Source organism: Egretta garzetta, unplaced genomic scaffold (assembly GCF_000687185.1).
Source record: "Egretta garzetta isolate BGI_Z169 unplaced genomic scaffold, ASM68718v1 scaffold372, whole genome shotgun sequence".
Taxonomy (NCBI): Eukaryota; Metazoa; Chordata; class Aves; order Pelecaniformes; family Ardeidae; genus Egretta; species Egretta garzetta.
In genome coordinates, this window is record NW_009258889.1 from 642,897 (window position 1) to 658,650 (window position 15,754).

At 42.8% G+C, this 15,754-nt stretch overlaps 2 protein-coding genes across 2 annotated transcripts in view; both read left to right on the top strand.

Annotated features, from left to right (window-relative positions):
- The window catches only part of TRAP1 (TNF receptor associated protein 1), a 34,867-nt gene extending 30,115 nt beyond the window's left edge, over window positions 1-4,752 (top strand). The window contains exon 19 of the transcript XR_004841354.1: window positions 4,686-4,752. The gene's annotated coding sequence lies outside the window, so the exon portion shown is untranslated. The remainder of the gene's footprint in view (window positions 1-4,685) is intronic.
- Window positions 4,753-4,898: 146 nt separating this feature from the next.
- The window catches only part of SLX4 (SLX4 structure-specific endonuclease subunit), a 29,457-nt gene continuing 18,601 nt past the window's right edge, over window positions 4,899-15,754 (top strand). The window contains 8 exon segments of the mRNA XM_035889665.1: window positions 4,899-4,972; window positions 7,102-7,203; window positions 8,960-9,722; window positions 10,891-11,154; window positions 11,976-12,025; window positions 12,027-12,157; window positions 13,915-14,130; window positions 15,110-15,324. Of these exon segments, the coding sequence (XP_035745558.1) occupies window positions 9,353-9,722; window positions 10,891-11,154; window positions 11,976-12,025; window positions 12,027-12,157; window positions 13,915-14,130; window positions 15,110-15,324 (1,246 nt within the window). The 5' untranslated portion in view covers window positions 4,899-4,972; window positions 7,102-7,203; window positions 8,960-9,352.

The following is a 15,754-nucleotide window of genomic DNA, read 5'->3' on the forward strand; positions in this document are numbered from 1 at the left end:
GGTCCCGCCCTCAGGGGCCTGTCACGGTTACAGCTGGGAGCAGAGGCCTTGGGGCGCCGCTGAGCGTGGCCTTGAAGCGCTGACACATTAGGGGACCGCAGGTTGGGTAGGTCGTTGCTGCGCCACAGCTGTTGAGTAGAACGAAGCCGCCATCCTTGACGTTAACGTGGCATCAAAAGCAAAAATTCAGTGGTAAAGTGAAGGCCAAGGTGTCCAGTGGAAGGCCTGGTGACAGGGGCGTCAGAGTTTAAGCTTGCGCTGACTACTAGGAAGATCAGTTAAACTCTGCTTAATGTGTCCAGTGGAAGGCCTGGTGACAAGGGCGTCAAGAGTTTAAGCATGTGCTGACTGCTAGGAAGATCAGTTAAACTCTGCTTAATGTGTCCAGTCTCAAAGCAAACTTCTTTCAAGCAGTGTTATCAGGGCAAGCAATTCTGAGGAGTCTGCTGGCCGCTTTGTGAAGCAAGGTGGAATTTTATCTTTCTCTTCCAGGCTTGGGAGCACGGGGAACAGCGTATGGGCCCGCCCTGAGGGGCAACAGTAGGTGTCAGCTGTTCTACTGATGCTCTGTCTCTGATCCTGCAGATACACAGGTGCTTCTTGTAACCACGTACTTTTGAAATAAAGCAGAAATTACGCATTTGCTGGGGAAAAACATGTTATTTGCAGTAAATAGTTTGACTCTAGTAAAACCCAAAGGCAGTAACATTGACTGATGCTCCCCGTCTTTCGGCTCCTGTATAAACTCAAAAAAAATTGCAGGTTGGGTACAGTCATTGTTTTCACTGCAAAAAAAGACTCTTGTGTGGTTGGCTTTTATATCTACTTAAGAATCTGTTCTTCATCTACCCCCCGGTTCCTCTTCTCTCCTTTGATTTTGCTGTTTGAATTAAAACAGTCTTCTGGATAGCCAGAAGTCATTTTAGTACTTTACACTGTATGGATGTGTCAGAGACAGACTGGAAACAGAAACTTTATCATAAGCTTTACGTTTGGAAGAAAATGGACCTCGAGTTCTTTTGAGCATTTTGTTTTTCCCACTGGGTCAATTTTCATTACATTTTTTTTTCCCAAAGAAACTGTCAAAAGGGTAGAAAATAGCAATTTAAACAGTATGGTTGGCACATTATTGTATGCTAGTGAAACTCAAACTATACTTCAGCATCCTCAGCTGAATTCAAGGCCCTTGTCCAGAGTTTGTAGAAAGAATTTTCCGGAAAGCTAATCACAGATAAGTTGGCATCATTGTCTGAGAGCTGACCTCCTGCGGTTATTGTAGTCGTCGGTGGAAGATACACATTTATGAATCCCTGAGATCATTGGTATGATACCAGAGTTTCCCAGAGCACTCACAGCAAGTCTATAGGTAACAATATATTTGAATATTGAGAAGGCGAAGGAACTAAGTTAATAAAAGGAGAAGATATTTTAATAGGAAGAAATTTAAAAATACGTTTTCATAACAGTAAACCAAGCCTGTTTATGATGGTCGCTGGAGTGTGGAGAACAGATATGACAGCATGGGAACATCATAAAGCAACATACTAACGAAGTAGTATGTTGTGTGTTTTACTGTAGGTCTTAACTGTGATTTTTGCTGAGAAGAGAGCACATTATTTATTGTTATAAATGAATGAAATGTTAGTGTAAAAGATACATTATTAGATCACCTGTAGAAATCTATGATGAGTTTGGTCACCTTTTCAAAGCAAGCATCTTTCTATTTATTTGGCTTTTGTGATGATAAGCTTTGACATAATCACAAATCAGAAGCTACACTTTTTGGGGGAAAAAATAGTATCGGTAGAACTCCGTTGTTTTAAGTGAACGTGCTCTTTAGAAAACCGTCTTCCTGGAGAGAAATGGCTTGAGTATTTCACATTGAAGTGTTCTTATTTGTCTCTGTATTCACTTTTTCATTAATTATTCAGTTGATTTTCTTGCCACAAACATCTGTAACGCTGATTGCTCCATTCTTGATCTACAGAATGATGGCATTGTTTGACATGGTCAGAATTATCCATCTCTGAGTTTGGAAGGGTGATGGGCTGGGTAAGGCTTTGTACTGGCTACTGAAAGGCAGGTTGAAACAGCACTCTTCCTAAAGCTGTGTGCCGCTGGCGCTCTGTGACCCGCGGGCAGTGTGTCCCCTTTTGAACGAATCGTGCTGTAGGTTCACTGTAACAATTCCACCGCTATAAAGGAAATTAACCTCTTTACAGTATACGTATCGGTATGGCCACAGACTCCTACAGGGACCTGCCATTGTTCTGATTATCCATCCTAACTCTGTAGTCATTGCTTTCCTTAGACTTACCCATCCTGTAAGTATGGCCTTGTCCCAAAACGATGACTTTGTGATAGTTTACCACGTGGTTTGCATCCTTCTGCCTCTGTCTGTCATCAGCACTGCCTAACGGTTCCTTTCTCTGCATCATCAGACAGCTTCATCAGTGGTGGTTTATGTCTCTCCTAACTCATTTCCTAAGTCTAAGTAATTGAAGACAAGATAGGCAGAGAGTTAATTGCTGTGGGTTGGTACCAGAAACGTATGTCCTCGATGACTGCTGTTTGCACTTGCATTTTGAAATCTATCTAGCTACATTCTAATAATTTTAAATGTGTTGTATTGATTTTGTATGATTTTAATTAACCATTTTGTCCCTTGATACCTCTTTAATGGTTTACAGAAGAATTACACCTCTGTTAACACACAGAGGACTCATTAAAAAGGTATTAGCTTAGCATAGGAGATCTTGGTTTTCATAAAACTGTGTTGACTATTGTTAATTCTATTATCCATCTTCATTCATCAATTCCCATAGAAGCCATTTCTTTAACCCCCTGGCATTGATCTCAGTCTGAGAGATGGGTGTTTACTTCCCTAATTGTCCTTTTTGAAAAATCACAGTGACTTCTGCTTGCAAATGATCTGATCCTGTTGGCAGAAATACCTCCATGTAGCTGCTGTTCAGTACGCTTTGGATTACTGCTAGAATAGGCTACTTTCATCAGCGTCATGGGATGGATATTAAAATAATATTTAGTTCTGCATATTCTCGGCATTAACAGTTTTACAGTTTGTTTTATGATGATCTAGCGGCCTCAGTAGGTTTTCCTTTTTTGGTTTTGATGTACATCAAAAGATCTTCTTGAAAGTCCTTAACTTTTCTGACCATAAAACTAATCTTATGTAATTTTACCTCCCTCTCTTTTTAATACAATTCCCTTTTTATATTCAGTGCTCACCAATTCCCTTATCATGATGTTATTTTACATATTTGTTTTTATTATTACTATGATTACTTTTCCTTCTCTGAAAACCAAATTAGGTTTTAATAAGTATTGTTCTCTCTATTGATTTTGGGGACCTCTAGTGAAATGTTTTTATTCAGTCCTTAATTCTCAATTGTAGTTTTCTGTTTCAATTAATGATTTCTTGTTGTTTTCAGTCAAATCAAAGAAGCATTTTTGAAACACCAGCTGCATATATTTCTGATTCGTATGCTACTGTGTTTGCATACAAGCCATGAGCATTTGCACCTGAGCAACCGTTAGTCTTTATTTTTATGTTCACTTCCCCTTTATCCTTCCAGAGGAGGTATAAAGTAAGAATTTTCTATTTCGGTGAAGTGCTTTATAAAGGTAAGGTTAGTTTCAACAGCGTTTGAAAGAGAAGGGCATTTTGTCATGTAAGTAGTGATTTAAAATTCATGTCTGGAATGTGGTAGATTTTTTACTAGCTATGAAATGCTTTACCATATGTACAAGGTGTTAGCAGGGGGAGGTGTAGTCTTCAAAAGAAATGTGAGCACGGTGCTCTGACAGGATATCAGGTAATGTAGGTGGGTAGTGTCAGGCAGACATCAATACTGGTCATTGCTAAGATTGCTCGTTAGAGATTATGATTTTTATAACTATTATTTCCTGGAGTTGAGTTCATTTGTCCTTTCCTGTATTTCCATGTCAGGTTTTGTTTTCCTTTTCTGGCACAGGAAGCTGACAGGGACCAGGACAAGAGGGTTGGTACCTGACTTTGAATTCCTGTTCTGCACTTACATTTGTTCTCTCCTCATAGAACAAGCGGTTGTCCATGTTAATTTATTTGTACTTCTTCAAACACAGAAACCCTGCACTGTACAGATCTGGTGTTGTGTCTTTGTAGTGTCAGTGATCAAGGTATTGGTTAGTGCAGGAACCTGGAGAGAACAGGCTCTAGTGAAGAGAGTCTCTAAAAAGTTCGGAGGGTAATACACTTTTTCAGAAGTTACGCTGTTGACGTGTAGGTTCTTCTCCATCAGGAACCTGTAGGAAGGTTTTTTTGTTACAGGATTTGGTCTGGAAGAATCCCTAGGGACCGCCTTCTGGTGTGGTTTCCAGAACAAACACTAGAGAAATTCTTTCCCTTTGCAGTATTTGGACTGGCTTGATTGAAAGCTTTGCTACCAACCTTCAGATTTTCAGGCCGCAACTTTCCAAAAAGGAGAAGGGGAGTGGGGCGATAAAACTTTCAGTGCCAACATAACAGCGTGCATCCCATCATCCTGTCCGCTGTCAACACTCTGTAATTAGCAGCCTAGGTTCATGCGGGCCGTGGCAGTTCACTCATTTCTGAAGACTGAGGTGATATCAGTCACTTTAATCCCATTCTTTGACTTTTCCTTAAGTTCTGGCCTGCCTTACAGGACTGTCAGGACCACTCCTATGTTGATTTTGCTGGTGGAGGAAGTGGGAGAAGGTGCTCCAGCCGAGAAAAGTGCCACCCTTCCTGCAGCAACCCACTCTGCCTGGCACACAGAGCACAGCCTCGCTCCATGTTTCCTGTCTAGCGGAGACGGGTGCTGCACACTCAGCACCGTGTGTTCCTACACCCAGTTAGGAATGCTCCCACTGTTTCGCTGGTGGAGATGGCGGAGAGAGGATCTGTCTGCAGAACGGGGTGATTTGTACTTTTACCACAAGGAAATGGCATGTATGAAAAAAAATTCAGGTTACTTTTTGCTTCGCTTTCTAGTGTTAAATAATCCCACTTCCCCTAGTATTTCTTGTGGAACCCAGGAAATTGCTCCAGAGGTTTCCTTTATTTTTTTGAAGATATACAGTCAGGCTTTCTGTAAAGGTAAGTAATTGAGGAGGATATGTACTGAGGCAGCACTGTGGGGGTCGAGAGGGGAGAAAGTATCTACTGGGTACAAGTTGTTGAGGCCTACCTAGCGCTGATCTACGCTTTCTAGCCACAATGATGACATATTCTTGGAGACTGAAATAGCAGGAGAATTGTTCCTGGAACAAATAGACAGTTTAAAGAGACAGGTGAGCAGGCCCAGATGTTGTATATTTGAGAGCTCAGAAGAGATAGTATCACATGGTTGGACTGCTGGTAGAAATACGCTTTCAGTTGTTAAAAGAGAAGCTGCTTTGGAAGGTGGGAGGGTAGCAGATGTTTTACCTGTTGGTTTGGTTGGGGGTTTTTTTAAGGGGGATTCTATGATTGAGCTAAGTAATTACAAGGCAGTAAGTAAGTCTTTTATATGTACCTACTAAACTGGTTGAAATGATCATGAAGTTACTTGTAGATGTCTGTCATTATATATTTTTAACCCGGTAGCAACTTACCAACATGGTAGCCTAGTTTCTCCAGTAGACTGTCTCTCAGTAGTCCAATGGAGTGGTTTGAATTTGTCAACAAATCGGGAAATAAAGAACAAATTAATGGAGCTTGCTCAGAAATCCTTTGAGAGGGGGAGGGGGGTAACGAATTATGAATGGTAAACTATCTGAGAGAGGAAACTGGCTGAAAGGTTGCAAAGAGCATCCAAGGGTTCGTTCTGAATCCGCCTCAGCGTGTGCCTGGGTCCCACTGGGCAGTGACGCAGCTTTTTCATCTCAGTCAAGATCAGAGGTGATTCCAGCAGGCTCCAAGCTGCAGGTAGTGCAGTAGATCATGAACTTCAGTGTGGAGGAGTGTAAAGTAGAGCATGGAGGTGGAAAAAGAGATGAATCGTATGGAACACCTTAATGATATCAGATACTGAAAGAGCCCTGGGCATCTCTGTTCAGGGAAAACCTTTGCTCAACAACCAGGTGCTTTCAAAACAAAGCAGATAAGATGTTAGGATCTGCAAGGCCTGGATGGGGAAGGGATGTGAACAACATAAAACTTCTTCATCAGCACTATCAGCAGTCTTCTGTTGGCAGTACTGGTCAACGTGTCTCAGAAAAAGCAACGGGGAGTGAAAGGAGGTTCAGGGAATATTGATGGAGGTTATGAAGGGCCAGGAAAGATTCCCCTAGGAAGAGAGAAGACTGGGACTCTTAGAGCACAGACACTGGAGCATATGATACATATAATTTAATAAAATACTGAGTGGTGTAAAGAGAGTGGATTTGGAGCTTCTGTCCTCCTTGTCTCAACAGCAGGCCGTTGGTGAAGTGCAAAAGCAGCAAACTGAGAACTGATGAAAAGGGATATTTTCTCTTGGAAACTTTTAACTTTTCAGTTAAACCAGGGAAATCAATTCAGTAGATGCCTGTGAGCCTAAAAATGTCAGGATCAAAAAGGTGAGGTTTTTACATGGCTGGAGGGTTATGATAGTAACATGGGTGGATTTCTGTAAGAATTAACTGCTGTGGTTCCGGTTTCAAGAAAGTTACCAGGAAACAAAATTAGTGCCAAATGGAAAAGGCAAGGAGGGGCTATTTGTAGGATGATAGGATAACTCAGGCTAGAAGTGACCTCAGGAGGTCTCTAGTCCCAATGTCCTGCTCAAAGCAGGGTCAGCAATGGAGTCAGACCAGGTTCCTCAGGGCTTTATCCAGTCTGTCTGACCTGTTCTGCCTTCTGAAGGGTTCTGGGCTTTTTCTGCAGCAGCATGCGGTGCTGCTCACTGCTGGGGCCGCAGTGCTGAGCTGAGCTGACCCTGAGCAATACGTCTAACTCACCCACATATTTCAGATACACAGGTCAATGGAAGTGGCAGAACTTAGCATCATTAGAACATGTGCTGTTGCTGTCTCCCTCCCCCTGCAGATTGGAACTTGAGCAAAAAGAGCAGTCAGTACAAAATACAGAAAATCTAACCTTTTCCTTCCATTTTCCAGGTTCCGTCTTTCACTCTTACTGGTTCTGCTTTGTACCATTTTGCTGATCCATGTTTACTGAAGGACACAGCTGGGCTATAGATTTGGCATCTGAGTGGATAGGTAAGTGCTGCTGTTTATTTTATTTGACCAGCTTTATGATTTGTTGAGTCCTAAAATCTTCCAAAATGAATTGAATACTATACTGAAAGAAAGTCTTTTCAAAGACATTACTTTTTGAGCTTTACAAACTGGTGCCAAAGCTGGCTCTTGGGTACACCAGTAGCAGCAGCATCAGAAATACTGAGATGTTGAACAGAGCAGGAGGCTGTAAGTACAAGTCTGGAAAGGGGGGAGTAAGACAGATAAAATCTTAGTTAGTTTTGCATCATTTGTATGTCTGACTTGGTCTACCTGGGGCACTGAACACTGATTGCAAACACAAAAGTGCTGATCTGTTTCAAAGTTTAATATCAGGAACTCACCGTAAATAATATGACAGTACAAATGTGTCTGCGAGACGTATTTAAAGCCATGGAGGATGTGAGGTTCTGTTTTTCTCCACATGCTGTCTCCGACTTAGAAGAAAATGGTCAATTTACAGTGATAACTACACAAAGATTCTGTCCAGGAAAATTAAATTTATGAACTGGCTACATAAAAGTTCAGTTTCTCTCTAACAGGAAATGACTCCAAGATTCACAGCAAAATCCTCTGCTGGTTTGGGAGCCCGAGTTTAAAATAAATACATCCATTAACATCTGTAATTGCTTATAGGAAAGGCTGACCCATGAAAGTGTGTAACCAGCATTCCTTAGCCTCGCATGTCTGCAGCCAAGCCATTTGAGAAAACAATCTCGCATGTGTTTTTCCTGCTTTTTGAGTCTGTCTGTGCCCAGAGCTTTACTGGAGAAACTGAACCACAGCTGCTGCCATTCCAAGTGAAACACACTGGTTTAGGCTTAAAAGAAATAGGGTTTGGGAGCAATATAAAACCTCTGGTAAAATAGCCAGCACCATAGTGAACTTAGGACTAGGAAGAAGAGGACAATCAAAATGTCTAAGAATAGAGATCTAGTTTTAATGTTGCCTGGGGGTTGATGGCATTTCCATCTGGGCATTGTACCTGGTGCTGTTCCAAGTAATCCCTAGCTAGTACTGCTGTTCTTACTGTAGCTGAAAAGATTAAGAAACTCATTTGAAAATACCATTTCTTTAGTCTGTTTACTTTGTGTATTTGACAGCAGTTTGTGAAACATGGTCAGTGCCATGGTTTATTGAGTACTCAGAGGAAGTGTTCAGTATTAGTTAGCAGGAGAGCTAATCCTGAGTGTGAGCAGCCGTGGAGGTAAGAGGAGAGAAAGGCTGAACGTGTTTGATAGAGTTGTTGTCAGCCTTGTCCCAGAAACCCTTCTGAAATGCCAGAAACTGCCTTTATTTACGTCTCAAAATGAGGTCGGGCTCTCCTTTTTAAAGCCGCTGTGTCGCAAAGCAGAATTTTACACTCTGGAATAGCTGCTTGATCTGAAGGACAGGGCTTTTTTTTTTTCTCCCCTGCTGCATTCCCTGGTCTTGTGTTATATAAATGTAAGTGTGAATGCATATAAAAAAAGGACTGTCTCAAACCCTAAGCTGCAGGACAAAAGCCTACCCAGTATCAGGTATCTGTTTTGAAAGCTTTCCTCTTCTTTCCTAATGTGGTTTGTGCATGTCTGTAGAACAATTACAGTGATAGTGTTTTTGGTCAATACATAGTTTTTCTAATCTTACTATTTTATACAAATTCTTTCCTCCTTCAAAGATCTACCCCAGCCCTGTCCCACAGTGCATCTGCCTATACCATCCTACCTAATCACCTTATTTTGTTTCTTTATTTAAGGGCTTTATTAAATGTCTTTCTGAAGCCCTATAGCATATCACAAAGATCCTATGCATGCTCTGTATGAACCGAGGTGCTTACAGTCTAGAGACCTCTGAAGAACCAACTTGTTGATGCATTACGTGTGCAAGCAAGTGAGGTCCTTGGAGAGAGAATGTGCTCCACTAAATGGCTGTGAATTAAGTGTGGAAGAATGAACTGTCAGAACAGAGAAGTGCCCACTGTGTTGACCTCACTGAAGTCTGGAGAATGGAGGTCTTTGAGGTGGTGGAAGGGACTTGGTGAAAATTGCAGGTCACGGAGGATGCAAAGCTGAACTGACTCTGGTATCTTCCCTGCCTTCCTGCCCTCACAGTGTCATTAGGCCATAGTATTACTGGAACCTGCAGGCCAATGGATGAACAGGACAATGATTTTAAAGAGTTGTGGGCAAATCTTTTGGGTAGAGCGAAGAAAAAAGCTGCGGATGCTGAAGCAGCGAAGAGGGCTCAGAACAGGTCAAAGAGCACTGCAGCAAGAAGGAAATTAAGAAGCACCAAAGCTGCTGCTAAGAGCCAAAACCATCATCACTTACTAGCAGTGAAGGAAACAAACTTACCTCAAGATTTGGGTCCAAAGGAGCAAACATTGGTGCACAAAGAAGATGGTGACGCTGAGGCCTGTAGTAGTGGTGAGACTGCACAAGGGGATGGAAAGAGAAACCCTTTCCCTGCTAGCCAGCTGAGTACAGCGGCCAGTGAGTGTAGCCAGAGGACCCTGACAGGTGAGTGAACTGAAATCTTTCAAACAGAAGATAGGCTGGGACTGAAAACACTCTGTAGTTCAGTGGAGCTCATCAGAAGTCCACCTGGAGGGGACACATAGCAGCACTGGTTGAAGCAGACTTGCATCTGTGTTTCCATCTACACTTAGCTGCTTATCCAGGGGTTTAACCTAGGGCTGCTACAGACAGGCAGATGTCCTTCAATAAGGTGAAGCCTTGGTACAAAGTGATGTGTCAGGGAGTCATTATTCACTGTGGGTTTTTTTTTTTCAAAATCAGAACTGAGAAAAACACCCTCAAATCATCTAGAAGCAAGCTTAGAATATATCGAGGTGCTTTTTCACCCAATGCGTCATTGTATTCTGAAATATATTGCCACTGGATGTTGTCAAGGCCAGAAATATAAAAAAAGTTAAGAAAGGTGTTGGATTAATTCATAAAGAATTAGTCCTTCAGTGGTTATTAAATATGATGGCCAGAATGCTGTCACCAGTGCAGGAAGTCCTTAAACTGATAAATAAGGTCAGCCAAGAGAAGGATTACTTTGTACCTGTCCTGTCCTGATCACCCTTTCTTAACTGTGTGTTGCTGATACTGGGCTGGCGAGATGTATCGTCCCATCTTGCTTGCTGCCCATAGCCACAGGATACCTCAAGCAGAGCAGCAGTGTGCTGAGGTGTTAGTCTGGCATTGCCTCTGCCTGCTGCTTGTTGCCATCTCTCTTTGGGAACTCCATGTTCCTTCAGCTCAGAGCCTGAAAGTTTGAGTCACAGATATGGTTTGGAGATCAGAGCAAAGAACAGCAGGAACCACAGGACATCCTGCGTCGGGAACGCTGCGGAGAGTGGGGCTGTAGGGCTGTCTTGCTTGTTGCTCTTGCTAGTGACCTTCAGGCAAGGCCTTCCTTAATATTCCTTCCTCTAAAAGGAATATAGAGATATCTGAACTCCACTGAAGCACGGAAGCCTGATGCTGTTACTGTGGTTATCAAGTATAAAGTCATGTAATAGCTAAACACATTGTCCAGTTCTTCCTCTTAAGAATGGCTGGTGCAAAACTGAGCCAGGCTTAGGCTGCTGTTGGGGAAGGCTTCCCAGCAGCTCTCTGGACAGCTCAGCTATGCGTTTAAAACTGACTGGTAAAGCTCTGGTGTTTTCTCCCCCTCTAGTAAATGCTCCGAGTAGCTGTTCCCAGACTACATTATCCTTCCATCCTGCTACACAGCCAGGGACCTGCTCTTCACCCACCTCAAAGATACCACCGCTCGCGGGGTCGAAGATGCGGGTAGCAGAGCTGGTAGTGGAGAGAATGCAGCAGTTCAAGAGAGTGGCACCTGAGCAGCTAAAACACAGCACAGATGATAGCTTGCCAAAGTCTGTAGCCAGCGGGGATTTCCCTGACGAAAGCCAGGAGCAGAACCCACCAGAGAATGGTACGTTTCTCTTGTTAGCTCTTATACGTGCAGAAAGAGTCCTGCGGGCTGGTGAGAACGGTTGCATGAGAAGCAGTCCAGATTCCTGGGCTTTGTTCCCAGCTAGCCTAGCGGCTCAGTGTGCAGCACTGAATAAATCACTCCAGTTTGCTGAGAAAATTTGCTTTCTCTATTGTTAAAGGACTATCTGTACTTTTCTCCCAGCTCTTCTCTGAGGCTGAATTAACTTTATGCTCATTTCTGGAGGGATAATTGTTGTCTTGGAAACAAGATGAAATTCCAACAGGATTGATGAACTTTGTCACCCTTCCCTTGGGACAGTGTTAGGTAGCTGTTAGGGAAATGTGACTCTGAGGTAGCCCTGTCTTTGGTAGCTCTCCAAGCAGTCTATAAGGTAGTATGTTCTATACAGATAAATTGAATTCGCAGCAATTTTACTCTGGTTTGGTTCTTTACAAGTCAAGGCCCTGTTGGTTCTGTATGGACATGAAAATCTGCTGTGTTTTAATATGTGGTGTATGAGACTCCATGTTCTCCCCAGAAGCTATAGCCAAAGCTTACCCTTCGTTGGGCTCTGACGTGTGATGCACCGTGAACGAATTGCCACCTCCTGCTCCTAGGGTAGCGCAGGCCTGTAGGGTTTAAAATGCAGTTTGTATGTTCCCTGGCGAGAAATCAAATGTGAAGATGCAAGAGAAAGATTGCAATTAATTTTTACGTGTCTAGTTTAATGAACTCATAATGAGAAGAGTAACAGTTCTGTGCCTTTCCTGCAGGATTCTTAGTTTTCTATCTTAGATCATCTCTCCCTTCTTTGCCAGATACCCACCATCTTCCATCCATGGAGCATGACGGTGCTCTGGCTTTGGCTCTTCACCCTCCAGCAGGAAACCAAAGAGGAAGCCCTGGCAAGCCTAGAGGATGCAGGCTTGTTTTTTTGTCAGATCTGCCAGAAGGATCTCTCAGCCATGAACACAACACGACGAGAGCAGCATGTTAACAGGTGAAAGACCAGCACGATGCGTCCTTTCCACATCCTTTCCTCCTTAACCTTATAGACTCCTCAGTCAGCTTGGCCATTACCAAACACAGTGGCAGAGGAATCTGCATAGTGGCGTTGACCTTTATGGCTTGAATTAACAAGTAGTTTTGATCTCAGCGTAGAGGCTGATTGTCTGGCCCTGCAGGGCTTCTGCATACGTGCGGTAAGTGGCCGCTTTCATCAGTAGCGTGGCTGTGACTGTGAAGTGGCTAGCAAAATTAATGAGGACCCACTACTGCAGATTTTGAGATCTACCAATTTCAGCCAAAAAAGTAATGTTTGATCTATTTTGCTAAAAATTGTTTGTCCAAGGACATCTAGGATGTCCTGCGTATCCGAGCTGTTTGCCGAGGGAACGGTGGTACTGTTCAGAAGGATGACTAACTTGTACTGTAGAGCTTTGACAATGAGAGCAGAGAGGCTAAGGGAAGGCGTCCTTGCCTTCTCTTTTGTCAGAATATGTGCAATTAAATTGAAATTAGTGCCCTTAATTTCACAGTTTCATAGTGGTAAATATCAAGTACTGTTAATACATTAGGTACAGGTAGCTCGTTGTAAATTAAAAGTCCGTGCTTCTCTGTTGAGAAACTATCAGAAACAGCACATTTGAATAGTTTTAATTTCTTAATTCCAGCACTTTCAGGAGGCAAGAGTGGTTTGATTTGTCCAGTCCTACATCACGTTATTGAGTGGATCACGTTCATTAGGGTTAGCTGCAGCTGCAGCTTTAGAGGTGGTATTGCTGTTTTTATCTTCAGATATTTACTGCTGCTTGAGAGGACAGAGGTTATAAAACAGTGACAGTGTGTCAGAAACATTTTTTTGGAAATTAAGTCTGCTTTCTGAGCTATTAGGCATGTAATCTCATGATGAAATTACAAGGTTATATTAGCAATGGATTTTTGATAGCAGTCTTCATCACAGGAGGTGAAACTGTAGATGGATAGGTGCACTGGCAAGCTGGTAATCACCAGCCCTAGTACATCAGATGAGTGATCTCTTACACAACCCTGTATGTGTAGGTAGCCTGTGTCATTACCTAATCAGGGAGTGATTTTTATAACAGGTACTGTACATCCAGGTTTTCACACTCTGAATCTCTTTGGAGAGGACAGAAAAAGAACCATTAAAAATCTTTACATAGTTTTGCCCTACCAGAAATTATGAGGAGTTAATTATCCTTCACTCTTAAGTGCAGTGTTCATTTCGACTGGTCCCTTTTCTGTGACATAAACCACTGTCCTTGTCAAGTGAGATGTCTGCCTTGAAAACACTTGCATTCTTGACGCTGCATGTGGTCATGCCTATAAAGTAGTAAGAAGGACGAGTAGTAGTCCTGTTTCCAGTAGGAAGACTTGCCATTTCTCTGGTAAGACGATTCTTTTTTTAACAGTGGCTTATAAGTTAGCTGGAATGTTAGAATGAATGCAGAAAGAGGGATTAGGTGATGGATAGGCAATGATGTTAAAGAAGGTTATTACCTGCACTTGCTTGAGCAACATGTTTTTAGTATGCTTCTCAGGCCATAATTTCCATGTGGCTGTTACACGTCGTATTCATCACAGTAGTGTGTACGTAACTCTTGTTTCTTTAGGGGATGTTTCTTTGGCTGTTGCAGATATTAGGGACGATTGTGCTCCCTTTTCTTTACTGTGGTTTAAATCTTAGCGTGGACAGTTTTAAAGTCTTCAGAGATAAGATTTGCCATCATCTCACAGGTGTCTGGATGAGATGGAAGAAGCGCAGATGTCAGCCTCCAGCAAACCCCTGGTCCCTGAATGTCCCATCTGCGGGAAGCAGTTTCAAACCCCACAGAGCCGAGTCAGTCACTTGAAACGCTGTGCTGTCGAGATGGATGTTCCTCCTAAGCTGCTACTACAGGCAGTGCAGTTGCAGGTGTCCTCACTTGGTGCTGCACCTCTTCAGTGTCCCAGGTAAGCTGGTGAAAGTAAAAGATGCCGGTTACATTCTTTGGCCTGAGAGACATTGACCCTGTGCTCCTGGGGATGAATGGTAGAAGCAAGGCAGACTCGCAGGCTGGGTGGGCCCCAAGTCCAGAGAAGGTCAAGTAGAGCCATAACTTAGTACCACATGAGTAGAACATGGTAGTTAGTTGGAGAAACCATCTTGCTTTCCTTCAGAAGCGGTCAGGTGGTGGATGACTTTAAAAGTCAGCAAGCAGGAGCAAAATGGGGAGTAAATAATCTTACATTGGTTTGTCAGAAATATTTGTGCTCTATGAGGCAATTACGCAGTAAAGCTGAATGGTGTGTTTGAGCTTATTAAGCAAACCACACAGTACGAGTATACAGTCTCTCCTGAACATCTGTTGTACCAATGCCTCAGCTATTCGGCTTGTGGCTGTACTGGATACGTGTGCTTTACAGCCCGAGCCAAGGAGGAAACAGACGTGATGTTTTGAAATGTGCTCGGTACAGAGCTACATCTGCTGTCTTGGATTTGAGCGGAATCTTCAGAGTGCAGCAAGTGGTGCCTGACTGCATTTGTAGAAGGGCTCATAAGTCCCTTTATGCTGAAGAAGGACCGTTGCCTGTTCCCTGTGGAAGCAGAAGAGTGGGAAAGCATTTTCCGGTGATCTCATTTTTGCCCTGCTTCAACTTGTTTTTTCCCCTTTGGCACAAAAAAGCATTCAAGGTAGAGATAGCAGATGCTCAGACCAGTGCTGTGGTCTCATGCTTACCTTTTCAAAATAAGATTTTCTCTAAATTGCTCTAAATTCCATGGATGATAAGAAATCCTGTGCTGTCTGCTGGGGAAGAAAGTAGTGAATAGTTTCTCATTATCCTGGATACAGGAATCTCTCTGAGCAAGTAGAGCAGCTGGTCTGCAGTGTTTCTTGTCTCTGATCCAGTCACATTAACTTAGGCTTCCTGCTGCATTCTTGTATTTCAGCAATCAACCAAGCAGGTCAAAGCGAAAAGGCTCCTCCAAAGAGGACTCAAAGAAAACGCAGAAGAGGGCCAAATTGGAGACTAAGGATGAAGATTTGCTGGTTGCTATGGCAATGTCACGCTCTCTGTTGGAGCAAGAAAAGCAGGAACAAGCAAAATCAGTTACAAATGTGAAACCAGTGGCTGCTTTGCCAATCAAATGGAAGCCAGGATCAGGTATGTGTTAAAGTGAGTTCCTGTCAAAGGCTGTGTTAGTGGAGGAGTAATGTAACACAGCCTGCTCTTCACTAAAACTTTCCTGTTGGGTATAGGAGGGATGACAGCCCTGTTTCTGTTTTATTTAAGCTATCAGAGCTTCAACAATACGCAATATCCACACACAGTCAAGAAAGACTGCAGGATGTCTATGGGTTTTAGTGAAATCCCTTAGGAATCTCATGCTTTTTTCACCAACTGATTGTTTTGAAACTGTAAAATATTCTTAAGATAAGCTGTTGGTTTTTGTAAACTGTGGAAGTGAAAAGAAATAACATGAAAAGATTATTGTTATTTCTCCTTGCAGTCGATTTTTTCCTATTCATCCTGCTGCAATTTGGATTAATGCAGCTTTTTCAGCCTTATCTCTTACCTCTCTGTTTTCTTTCTG